This window comes from Rhinolophus sinicus, linkage group LG12 (assembly GCF_036562045.2).
Source record: "Rhinolophus sinicus isolate RSC01 linkage group LG12, ASM3656204v1, whole genome shotgun sequence".
NCBI classification, from domain to species: Eukaryota; Metazoa; Chordata; class Mammalia; order Chiroptera; family Rhinolophidae; genus Rhinolophus; species Rhinolophus sinicus.
In genome coordinates this window covers 6304283-6316315 of record NC_133761.1, presented here as the reverse complement: position 1 = coordinate 6316315, position 12033 = coordinate 6304283, and the positions used below count along the sequence as shown (strand labels likewise).

General features: G+C 38.0%; 1 protein-coding gene across 16 annotated transcripts in view; it reads left to right on the top strand.

Moving 5' to 3' along the window:
- The first annotated feature begins 692 nt into the window (after positions 1-692).
- Positions 693-12033, top strand: part of PHF20L1 (PHD finger protein 20 like 1) — a 61888-nt gene continuing 50547 nt past the window's right edge. For 4 of the 16 annotated variants that reach the window (XM_074316813.1, XM_074316814.1, XM_074316808.1 and 1 more), the window contains exons 1-2: positions 732-1007; positions 3268-3384. In XM_074316813.1, the coding sequence (XP_074172914.1) occupies positions 3302-3384 (83 nt within the window). In that variant the 5' untranslated portion in view covers positions 732-1007; positions 3268-3301. Of the gene's footprint in view, positions 1008-3267; positions 3385-7794; positions 7941-12033 lie in introns of those variants that run through there. The other 12 variants (XM_074316819.1, XM_074316818.1, XM_074316810.1 and 9 more) reach the window with 8 other exon arrangements.

Genomic DNA, 12033 nt, shown 5'->3' with positions numbered 1-12033 from the left:
GATAAATATAAGTGTTATTTGTATTCAATGTTGCATTTAGAAAGCTTGAGAGCCAGAGTGATAAGCCGGCTTCATGAAATGAAGGATGCTTCAGTATTGCTTTGAATGTGTTCACTGGTTGGTTTCCCCGACAGTAGAGACACCTCCTTCTGTGCCTAAAACACAGTTTGGGACATGGTAGGTATTTGATAAAAGTAGTGCTGTCATTAGCTGTGTAGTCTTGGGGAAGAAACACACATGCCCTAGTAATATCTGCCTTTTGTATTGTGAAGTCCAATGTGGTTGTATGTGATGTACTTACTGCCACAAATCGTTCAATAGAGGTTTATCGACTTTATATCAGTAACCGTTCGTTCTATTTTTAATGTGGGATGGGATGGACATCTAAGAAAGCAAGCATGTAGTGCATTTACAAAAGCTTGCCCAGGGTGCTGGGGTTGAGTAGCTGTGGGAACTTGGTTCCCATAAAATCAACAATAATAATATTCAACGGACTTCGTCCAGATCCTCTCGAAGGTCAAACACTTCGCAACTGCCAAAGGGCTATCCCGGCTCGCGTTCCTTACTCCGCTAACCATGGCCCCTCCCGCTAGCCGTCAGCCAACTGCCGTCAAGCCCCGCCTCCCAGGGCGACCCTCCAATCGGCTGTGCGGTCCGGGCCCAACCCTCGAGCGTCACGTGACGGGCTCAGGCCCGCTTCCGGCGCGTCGCTGTCGGCTGACGTCGCCGAGGACCGGCGTCGCGTCAGGGCTGGCCGGCGGTGGCAGCGGCGGCGATGGCTGCGGACACCGAGTGGGCTTGAGGGCTCGGACCTGCACCCTCCCGCGCGACCTCGGGTCCGACCCGGCGCTGCGGCCTCAGCGCGCTCCGCTCCTGCTCCCTCCCCGGCGCTGCCTGGGCGGAGGCGGAGTTGGTAGCGGTGGCGGAGGCCCGGGCTGGCCGCCCTGCTCGTGCCCCGGTTCGGCTCCGGACGGCCCCGACTGCTGTGCGGAGAGGAGGCCGAGTCGGTAAGAGACGGCGGCGGCGGCGGCGGGGGCGGCGGGGCTTGGAGGCCGCCTGGCCCCCGCCTGGCCGCCCGGGACGCCCCCGCGCTGGTGTCTCTCTCCGGCCCGCTCCCCTCCCGCGTCCGTCCCCGTAACTCGTCGCCCCTATTGTCTGAGCGCCGCCGCTCCCTCCCCCCCTCCCTGCCTCCCCCCTGCCGAGGGCCGGACGACTGTCAAACCTCGAGGCGTCCCCCGCGCCCCGCCAGCCCCGTCTGAGCCTTTCCCGTCTGTCTCCCGCCCCACATCGCTCTCCACCTTTTTTGGCTCCGTGGCCATTCTCTGACCTTTGCTTCACTTTCCCAGTGTTGCATCTTCTTGCTAATTTTCTCTTCCCATCCAGTTGTCATCTCTCACAAGTTTCGCCATCCTTAGTCTTTTTTTGCCATTTTTCCCACTTTTTTTCCTGTTTTTACTCCTTTCCGTTCTCTCTGCCTCCCTTTCTCTTTTGCTCCAAGTTCAGCCTCACCCCAATAGACTGCTTTACTTTTCCTTAATTCAAATCCCTCGTTCTGTCCTCTTCCCCCAAGAAAAAAGGAAATCGAGCCTTTTCTGGTTACTCAAACCAAAGTATCACTGGGGGATTATATGTCTTAACTCTATTACTGTTTATGGTTTTAAGTTTGAGCCTAGAAAATGTTAGTGAACTCCTTACTCCTTACTAAGTTCCTGTGAAGAGCAGCAGACGTTGATTAGGTTTCTACACAAACATTTAAGTAACTGGCCATATATGTTGCACACTGACCAGACCTCAATTAAAAATACTATGTTTTTGTGCCTTTTACACCAACTAATCCTCTGGCTGAGCTTCCTGTTAACTTTAATGCACTAATTTTTCCTGCTTCCATGGCAGGAGGCTATCACCCGCCCCCCAACCATGAGTATTTAAGTTTGGTTTTACATGTTTTTATGGCAAGTATTGGTGTTATTTCCCCCCCCTTACCGATCAGATTTTTTCAAAGCGGAAAGGACATTGTTTTTTATGTTTGCTATTAAGCTTTGTCCCTTTCGAATTGTGACCAAACCATTAAAAACATTACACATTTGTGTGTTTTCCTTTTCAAAATGGGAGGTAGCATTGTCATAATAGTAATTGTAAATACCAGTAAAGGTTCTAGGGATCCTTCTTCTCCCCTAATGCAATGGGTTTTTCATTCCTGATTTCCTGTTATGTTTTGATTAGGCTATCTCAAAATGCATTCATAGTCCTCAAGTGTTAATACTAGTTAGTGTAAAAGAGGCTACCTCAAGTGTGCTGGGGTAATAAATACCGGAGGTGCCAAAAAAATACATTTTAAAAGATGTTATCTATGTATTACTTTTTAAAGTTGAATTATGGCGGCAATGACGTTCACTCAAAAGATGGCGTTAATCAAATGAATGCTAGCGTCATTCGTTGTATTATACTTTTAATACAGTTTTTTCCGTTCTTAACATGTGTACACATGTTTTTGGCACCCTCTGTAGTCCACCTCAGTGGTCTAGAGAGCAGTAAATCCTCCTTTGTGGTTTGTTTGAATGCTACAACCACGTTATTGTCAGTATTGAAATTGACAAGGGCACTGTCTATATTGAAATATCGTAGGAATAAATTGTCAAAGTTACAATCCATATCATTGTTGCTTATTGAATGTGAAGTATAAGGAAGAAATTTCCTTTGGAACTTCCTATGTTAACATTATTCACTCATTCGTGGAAGATGATAAGTAATGAAAAATCCTAATCGCAAGAGGCATTATGAAAGTCTTCACTGGCAGAGCAGTGTGTCTCCTGCTTCTTCCATCTTGTGTGCTCTTCAGTGTCTTACCAAGTATTTTGTACTACAAGGCACTCAGTAAATATGTGTTGGAAATTTTGGTTAATTCTCTTAAGAATTTCAGTAGTCATGTTGTAGAACACTCAGAAAAACATGTTCAGTAGTTTTGTGGAGAGTTTATTTGGGTATATTTTAATTAAAACTTAAAGCATTGTAGTTATTAGCTAGTTTTCATGCTCATTTAGTCATTCTTTTTCAGTAGTTGTCTTTTTAATATCCTTTTTCTTAATTCATTATCAAGATTGCCTGCAAGTTGCACAGTACTTTACCTAGAGATATAGGTGATTAGCATTCAAATTTCTTCAAAATCTGTCAGTTATTTTGACTTCTCTTGTAATGCTTTTAAAATTCTGTTTAATTCCTTATGTGTTTTATGCACCAGAATCTAACGTGTTTTTTTTTCCTCTTGAGGTAGTGAAAGAATACTGAAGAATAGGATCTCAAGATGAGTAAAAAGCCCCCAAATCGTCCTGGAATCACTTTTGAGATTGGTGCTCGTTTGGAGGCACTGGACTACTTACAAAAATGGTATGGAAAACATGGAGCTCTTGACGTAAAGCACAATAACTGTAGTCTTACATATGTTGGATCATTGCTTCTCTCCTGAAAGTGGCAGAAGCATTAACATTCACATTTTAAGTACATGTGTACATTGTTTTTCAGTTTTCCTACTCTTCCACAGACTTTGCAGGTTTAGCATTTAAACACTACTTCTAATCGGAATCATTTTAGTCGCTATCATTTTAGGTGTTTCAGAGCTGCAAATAATTATCTAGAATATGAGATACACAGAGAAAATCAGCACCCTTGTGTACTTAACGTGAGTTATAGGTAGTGGGAGGGAGGGGATTCATCCAGATAACCAGCTTGCCAACTTCTGGCTAAAACTTGTTATTAACCTTCTTTATTGGCCTGTGTCAGAGGTGGTCTTTCAAGCTATAGAATATGTTGGTGAATGGCATAGTCATTCACTAGCCCACCTAAAACCAAAAACCACTTTACCTCCTCCTTCCCCAGTGGACAGTGACCTAAAGGCTAGTTGTTACTGTCGCCTGTGCTGAATGGGCAGTCCTTTCAGACCTTCTCTTACTTCTCCTCCTATTCTGGCCATCGGTGATAGATAAATGGTGAATTCACACACCCCAGCATGCACCTTATACAATGGTGTAGGAAAAATTGGTTACCTGGGATAAAACCACTGCCTGGAAAGGAGAGAAGGGGACAACACACAGGGGTCACTGGGCCACAGTAGAAGTAACGAGATCCCTTCTCTCTGCTAGGGAATGCCTTCCTCATTCCGGTTAGCTGGCCTTTAGTTCTGCTTTCTGGGACCATGTCACTTGTCGCTGTTCTCAGCCCCCTACCCTGAGATGGGCATCAGAGGTTCCTCTCCTGGGAGTGGTGCTGCCTCAGCTCCTCTTGGAGCTTGTTTATTCTGATGAGGTTTCTAGCGGTTTCGCCACTCCAGGACTTTGCCAGACTTTCTGACAGTTTCTACAACTCCCTTCAAAACATAGTGGGCTTTTTGTAGATTTGCCTTTGATTGATTTGTGTTGAGACAAATTCCTGAGTTGGCAATGGCAGGCAGAGAAATTTGTTTAGTCATGATCTTTGACTTTAGACCAGCCTCAGGTTTTTGTTTCTTGGCATCCACTGTTACAACTTTCCACATGTCCCTGTCCCCCAACTTAATGAGCTCTGTTCTGGGCTCTGCTTTGGGACAGTTTAAAACTACAATTTGAGGTGGGAAGGCACAGTTATTGCTTCCAAGCTGCATCTCAGCGGGTACTTCTTTGTAGGGGACTTAATTACTACTCTCATCAGGTGGAGAGTACACATTAGTTCTCAGGAAGCGCCTGAGAGTGTGGGAACCAGGCAGGACCCTCCCTCCTCCAGGTGACGATAAAAATCGTCTCCAGACATTGCCAGTGTTCACTGGGGGGATCAGTGGTTCACTGACTGAGAACCACTGCATTAGGCCATACAACAAAAGTTGTCGGTTTAGTCCGTAATTGGCTATCTTTGCTTCTAATTTGACCAAAAGAAGATTTTATAGGCACACTGTTGAACCTCTTTGTGATACGAGTATGAGAAATGATACTTCTTTGATATTAATCTTAAATTTTTAAAAAATTACTGGCTTTTTGAATTACTAGTTAATTCATATTAATATATGTTTTTAGGCTACAATAATGACAAAGTTGCAATTGAACTAGCTTCCAGTTTGGGAGAAGCACACAGTTTATTCTCTCAGTGGCTTTGAGGGACATTAACATAATTAAGTTTGGTATTAGTAAGAAATTTACTTTTAGTGGTGAAATGTTTTCTAATTCTCAACAACTGTTAAGTCAATGACACAGTTAAAATATATATATATATATATATATATATATATATATATATATATGAGCTACTTTTGAAATCAAGCTTAAGTGTGCGTTTAGAGTATTTGGAATTTAAGAGAACAAATGAAAGTTGCAGCTTAAATTTTCATTGTTTTATGCTTATCACCAAGAAATTCTTAAGTGTTTAGGTAGGGCGATAGCATGCAGCTGTACTCATTGATGAAGTTTATATTTAATTGTAATGACCCCAGTAATAATGGTCTCTTTAAGTACACGTTAGTCAGAATAATTACATATGATAATTACTGAAACTTGCCATCAGTTTGCTTTTTATGAGTTCATTTATATGAACATCTTACTATTCTGCAGCGGTTGGCGCCTTAATTAAAAAAGAATTAAAAGTTGTATATGCATATTCTAGGTAATTGAAAGAAATAATTTTTCTCATTGTGACTTTGTTTATTAATCTCAGTAGTCTCAAGAGCTAGTTAGGCTTGCGTGACCCTGCAATTTAATATTATAGAGCTTTACCATAGGGTAATTAATTATTTGTGAAGAATTCTATATGGGGCACAAAGGAATTTCTGAGACATAATGCTCTTAACAGATATTATTTCTAAATGAGATAAACTTTATTCACATCATTCCATTTTTTAAGAACCATTCTGTACTTCATATAAATTCTACAAGTTTTTGCTTTAGTATCAGGTAAAAGTGTAGGAGGATTATTTGAGTGTTGAGAAACTTTGATATTCTTGTGAGAGCAAAATAGTTAATCCCTGAAAATATACTGAAATAATTCCCCTCCCCCTTCCGTCCTCCCTTCCTGCTTTCATATTCCCCTCTGTTGCATCCATATTTAATGCTTAGTCTTCCATGTGTATTCATTCAATTGGAAAGGTATTAAGTCTCTATTTGCTATAAATGTCTTTTCAATTATTATAGACATTGGACAGGGAGGCACGAGCAGGAATGCAAATATTACTGTCTCTGCACTCAAGTCATTTATGATAAGTTATCACATGTTGCTACATTACCTGTTAAAGGGAAAGTTGTGATAAGGGGGCACCCAAACTGCCAATTTGTCCTGTATGTAAAAGGCTTTTCCTATGTAAAGAAGGAGAAGAATTTTTAGTATGTGCCCTATGAATAAAAGGATAAACTCTAAATTTAGTGGACAGAAATAAACTGAAGTTAAGCTCCCACTTTTAGGTTTGGGGAAAGTTTGATTTAATAGGAAGACTCAATCTGGTTTTTTTTTTTAGGAAAAGTACATTTTTACTACCTGAGCAAGCTGTATCCCATATTCTTTGAAGTTCATAAAGATAGTTCAGCCTTGAAAATACACTCTACATTTTTAAGTAATGATTTGTTACTTTTTGTTTTCAAACTAAACTTACAGCCACATCAGAAAGCTCATTGATGTGTTGATTATTTACTTAAACTAATGGGTGCAGGTCCTGAGAAGCCATTGGGAGAGGCCTGTCATCTTCAGTTCCAGTATGTGGTTTTTGATACATGGATCCCTGTATACACTCACTAAACCTAATTCCTGCGGAGTAGTGTGGGTTGCTTTCATTTTGTAAAATTTTGCATTTTTACTTAAAACATTTAATTTCTTCCTCAACAGTTATTTTAATGTAAAAGTCTCTTAAAATAACTTTAATATGCTAATATTCACAGTTAACACAATCAGCCATTTTTCTGCCTTACCTCCATCATATTTTCCACCACAACTTCTATGCATCCAAACCTTAACATAGCAGTTTTATAATCTCTTGAATGCAGTAACACCATAAGAATGAAAATGAATACAGGTTGTTGATACTGGAGTCTTTTTGGGGAAAGAGAAAGTTCAGAATTAAAGTTAAACTGGAGACACTATAAGTGGATTCTAAACACAAAAGAGGCAGGTTCAAGTTTAGAGTGTCATTTTCTAATCTTGTAAATATGGGTAAATCCTTGAAGTTGGTTGGCTTATCAGTAAAATGGAAATAGTGTTTGTTGGCATTTACATATAGCATTATTTTAAAGATCAAATAAAATAATGTATTTAAGCTTGCTTCAGAGTCTATAAAATAGTACATAATTATAAAGCATTGAGGTAAATGCAGGGGAAGAGGGAGAGTTGAAAAATAAATCTTTGTGGGGATGTGAAGACTTAAGTGTGTATGATTTTAAATGTAGCTTTTGTGTTGACATGAGAATGGCCTGGAATGTAAAAGGAAAACCATGTCATTGCAGCAAGCTATAAACCGTATTTTTGAGGTGATAATAAAATGTTTGTGTCCACAGAGTTTTATAGATTACAAAGCACTCTTGCAAATATTAAAGTATCTAATCATTCTGATTATTGTTCAGTAAGAAAAGTGATGAAATCAAACTGGTTTTGATTATTGATTTAATTTCTGTCTTTTAATTGAAAGTAAAATACTGTGTAGTGATTTAATTATGAAAACGATTCAAGTAATATGTATTCTCACAAAAGTGTTACTCATATAAGAAATTTGAGATGTAGAGTTAATTTAAAACATTCAGATGAGTTATGCTCTTCTGACCAATTTGGGAATATTTCTATTTAATTCTCTTCTAGATCTAAAGGAAAGGAAAATGAAAGATAAAAAAAATGTGGAGATGTCTCCAAATATCAAAGTTTGATAGAACAGTATAAATTTGAATTGGCAAATGCTGTTTCCACACACTTGGAGTTTTTTTGAACTGTATGGAACATTTGCAAATGTGAGTTTTTAAAAATGTTCATGAACCGAATTTTAATAGAGTGGGAAAACTGAGAAAATTTAGATTATAGCAAAAACAAATACCTTCTAATTTAAATGAGTATGTATTTTCTGAGTAAAAAGGGTTGCTTTTTTTCTAATTGGATTTAGCTATTCAAAGGAAAACATAGGTAGAGATAAGTTGTGATCTGTATTTGGAAAAGAATGCTCCTGAAAGGTCAAACTTAAGGGCTGATGTATTTAGATGATATTAGGTGAGTTTGATATTTGTAGAAACCTTAGGAGAGTACTTTTAAAATAGAAATTCTTTTACTGCTAGGAATACTTTTTTTTCTTTTTTACCTATTGGGTTTTCCTAAATCTATATATACTTGAAAAGTACTGATTCTTACTTTGAGTCACTAGCTACCTTTGAAAACCTCATTTCAGGTATAGACTTAGAAAAATGTACGATCACATTTATACTCCAAAATAATTGAGTTGTCCTGTATGAGTATATTATGGGTGGTTATAGGAAACTGTATGGACTCCAGGTTGAAGGCCCTTCAGGCAGAGAATTTCAAATTGAAATGCATAAGATTTTTTTCTTTTTTTTTATTCTGAGAATGCTTTGCATTCAGAAAGTCACAAATTTTGAATCTTAAGGTTTAGGTGAACTCTCAGTTTAATCATCAAGCAGGTCTCTACCAGTGCACAAGCATTTTAGTTCTTTAATTTTTAAAATTTCCACAAAAGAAAGCCCCATAAAATTTCCACAAAAGAAAGCCTTCAAAAATAAAGTTCTCCCTCCTTCTCCCTACAAAAAATGCTGAAAGCAAGATTAGACATAAAAGTTAATTTGAATGGAAGTCAGAAGATGTGGGTTCTAAGTGCTGTTCTGCCAGGAACTGTGTCAGTTTGGAGAGTTACCTTTCTGGTTTAATATCCTTTAGCGTGAGGGTGTGACTTATTCGATGGTCTTTCAGTTCCCTTAAATTGAAGCTTTTTTGTTTTAAATCTACTTTTAACCTATTCAGGGATAACAGATTTTTTAAATCTTACATAGGTATATAACACAGACTTGAAACAGAAGTGAGATAGGTAAGGAGTAGAAATCGTGTACTTTGATCAAAACTAGGAGAAAATGAGTTGAGAAAGGTGAATATATTTTGGAACAAAATACAGAGATTTGAAAGTATTTGGAGTGTAGTGGGCAGGTTGTTATCCTTTATCTAACCTGCCCTCCCATTCATTTAAATGCTTTTCATTAATTGTTTAATTTGGAAATTATACTTAGAATCGTAAGTATTGGCTTTAAAAAGTGTATTTTAGCTCACTAACTTTCTATGTGGTACCAGTTTACTAACAAATTGGTTCTCTTACAAAGTTCATCGATACTATAGTTTTGAAAGTGATTCAGGTGATGTTTAGAAGAGTGATTCTCAGACTTCCGCCTGCATCAGAATCACCTGAAGGGTTTGTTAAGCACGGATTGCTGGGCCCAGCACCCACAGTTTCTGATTGAGTAGGTCTGCAGTGGAGCTCAGCAATTTGCATCTCTAACAACTTTTCAGGTTATGTTCATGCTTCCGGTCTGGGGACCACGCATGAGAACCACTGGTCTACACTGTACAGAATGATGAACCTGAAGGTGAATATTGTGAGGTGGACGGCAATGGAACTATCCAGGATTCTTTTTTGAATTTATAGTCTGTTTTTAATTTTTCATGTTAGTTGGAGAAAATAAAATGTAAATACATTGCAAAGGGATGCATGATACAGAATTTTTTTTTTTTTGCTATTTTTGAATAGAATAGGATATATTGACCTGCATAGATATGCCTTGGTTTTCTTGCTCCTGTGTCTATAATCTTCAGTCCTACCTGGCTCGATAGTTGTTGAGGTTTAGGCCCTTGTTGTTAAAAACGAAGACAAAATATCCATAGGTATAGTTAATTATGGATTGACTTTTATCAGACATGATTTCTATAATGATTTAGGATTTCTAGAAAACATTCAGTATGTCACTTGAATTTTTCAAGAAGCCTGTCAGGTAACGAATGATCTTTACCAGTTTAGAATTGACAGATTTGAGGTTGGGGGATGTTAACTGTTTTATTCCAGTTAAGTCAACTCTTAACAGCCAAGTTCTTCTGGCTCCAAGTCTGGTGGTCTCTTTACTACAAGCCTTTGCTTCATAGATAGATGCGCTGAAGCTTTGAGCCTCAGCTTCAGGAGTAAATGGGCTCACTGTTAACAGGCCACCTTAATTTCCTGTCTTGCTTCAGGGGTATGCATCTGTCTGGTGTTTAGAAAGGTCCTTAGAGTCCAGCATGCCTGTGTCACTCTTGTCCCGTGGAATTCGAGTGCTTCTGCAAGGCAGGTTAATTTTAGGCCTGTCCATTCTGCAGAATCTTCCTCCCAAGCTTACTTTAGAATCAAACATTTAGCTGATGATTTCCTAGCCTCCTTCATAAATATGTGAAGTCCAGGAACCTCAGGCTTATTTTGCTATGTTGTGTGTGTGTGTGTGTGTGTGTGTGTGTGTTCGTGTGTTCAGATAATGCAAAGGTTAGACCAAGATGTAAGACAGTTTTATTTGCTTCTCTGACATTTGGTTGAAGCTCAACCATCACATGCGAGTGTCAATCCCCATCCACCTCCCTATTCGTTGACATCATTCCTGCTGAATATTATTATTACGTGAGGTTTTACACTGTCACACCACGTTAGATAATGCTGTATTTTGTGTTGGGGAGTTGATTAAAGCTACTAGTGGTGAAATAATGTATCTCTCATTATAGTCAACTCGACTAAAAAGAATGTTTTGCAATTCTAGTTTTCCTGAGTAGACAGAGCTTGTTTGCAGATGTTTAGGGTTTTAAATGTTTTCAAATTATTTTTTTTAACTGGGGAAGAAAATACTAGTTTTAAGTTTTAAATATGAGTAGTATATATTTTTTAAATAAATTAACATGATATTGAAAAGGCAGCTTAGTTCTGTTATTCTTCATAATAGTCCCAATTTTTTAGTATTTTTGTATGACTTTGTAGTTTGAAATACTGTTGACCATCCCTGCTATCACCTCCCACATATCATTAGCATGTAATTTTTTAATTAAATTAGAAATTGATATGCAAGTATTATGTTTTTTTCAGTAATTACAATTGGCTTTGAGAGTACTGTTGAAGTAAAATTGAAGAAAGGGTGTGGATATTCAGTGTGTCTTAGAGTCTGTTTTTTTATTGCCAAAAAACAACCCTCTTCAATTAAAAATGAATGTTTCTAGTACATGATGATTGGGTAAGGTACTGAATGTAAGCTGCTTACATGAAGTGATATATGTACAAGGCTTAGCCCCTTTTACTCGTAAAAGGTGCCCAGCAAAGTTTATTGAATTTTGGTGGGTTGTTAAAGAATGAACCCAAAAGTTTTGAGGATATCATGAAATCGATACCGTTGGAGAAAATTATGGCAAATGAATTGAAACTTAATGGCTGAATACTAAATATATTTGTCAGACTAGCAAATTTGATTTCATTTTTAAAGTCACCCAGTTTTTTTTCCTGTAACAAATCATATCCTAAATTTCCTAATCTTTTAAAATTTATATGATGACAATTTTCAAACATCATAAAAGTGAAGCTATGTTTCTTTTCTCAGACTCTTTCATTTAATACTGTGATGTTTCATACTTAGGCATAGTTGAGATGCAGTGTACCTTTTGTTTTGAGAAATTTTAATAAAACAAAAGCCTTTTGGATTTTTATTTTGTACAATACAGTAAAAGCTGTTCTTTTATACTCTTTGGGCTAGCAAAAACCAACTTTAGGCATTTTATTTGTGTCAAAAGCAGAAGATTAAATTTGCAAGAAAAAAAACAAATAATATAATTTGACTTTGATATTTTTTAATCTGTTTTCAGTACCTCTTGTTACGAGACCCCTATATTTGAAACATTGTAGTAGGTGTGACAAAAGCTGAAAATCATCACTTGAAAGATGCAGAATACATACGTATATTGATTGAAAGCACAGTCAGTCAGTCTTTGAGGACAGACAAACCTCAGTTTAGGGACCCACCACTTATTACCCGTTTTTTATACCTAACTCAG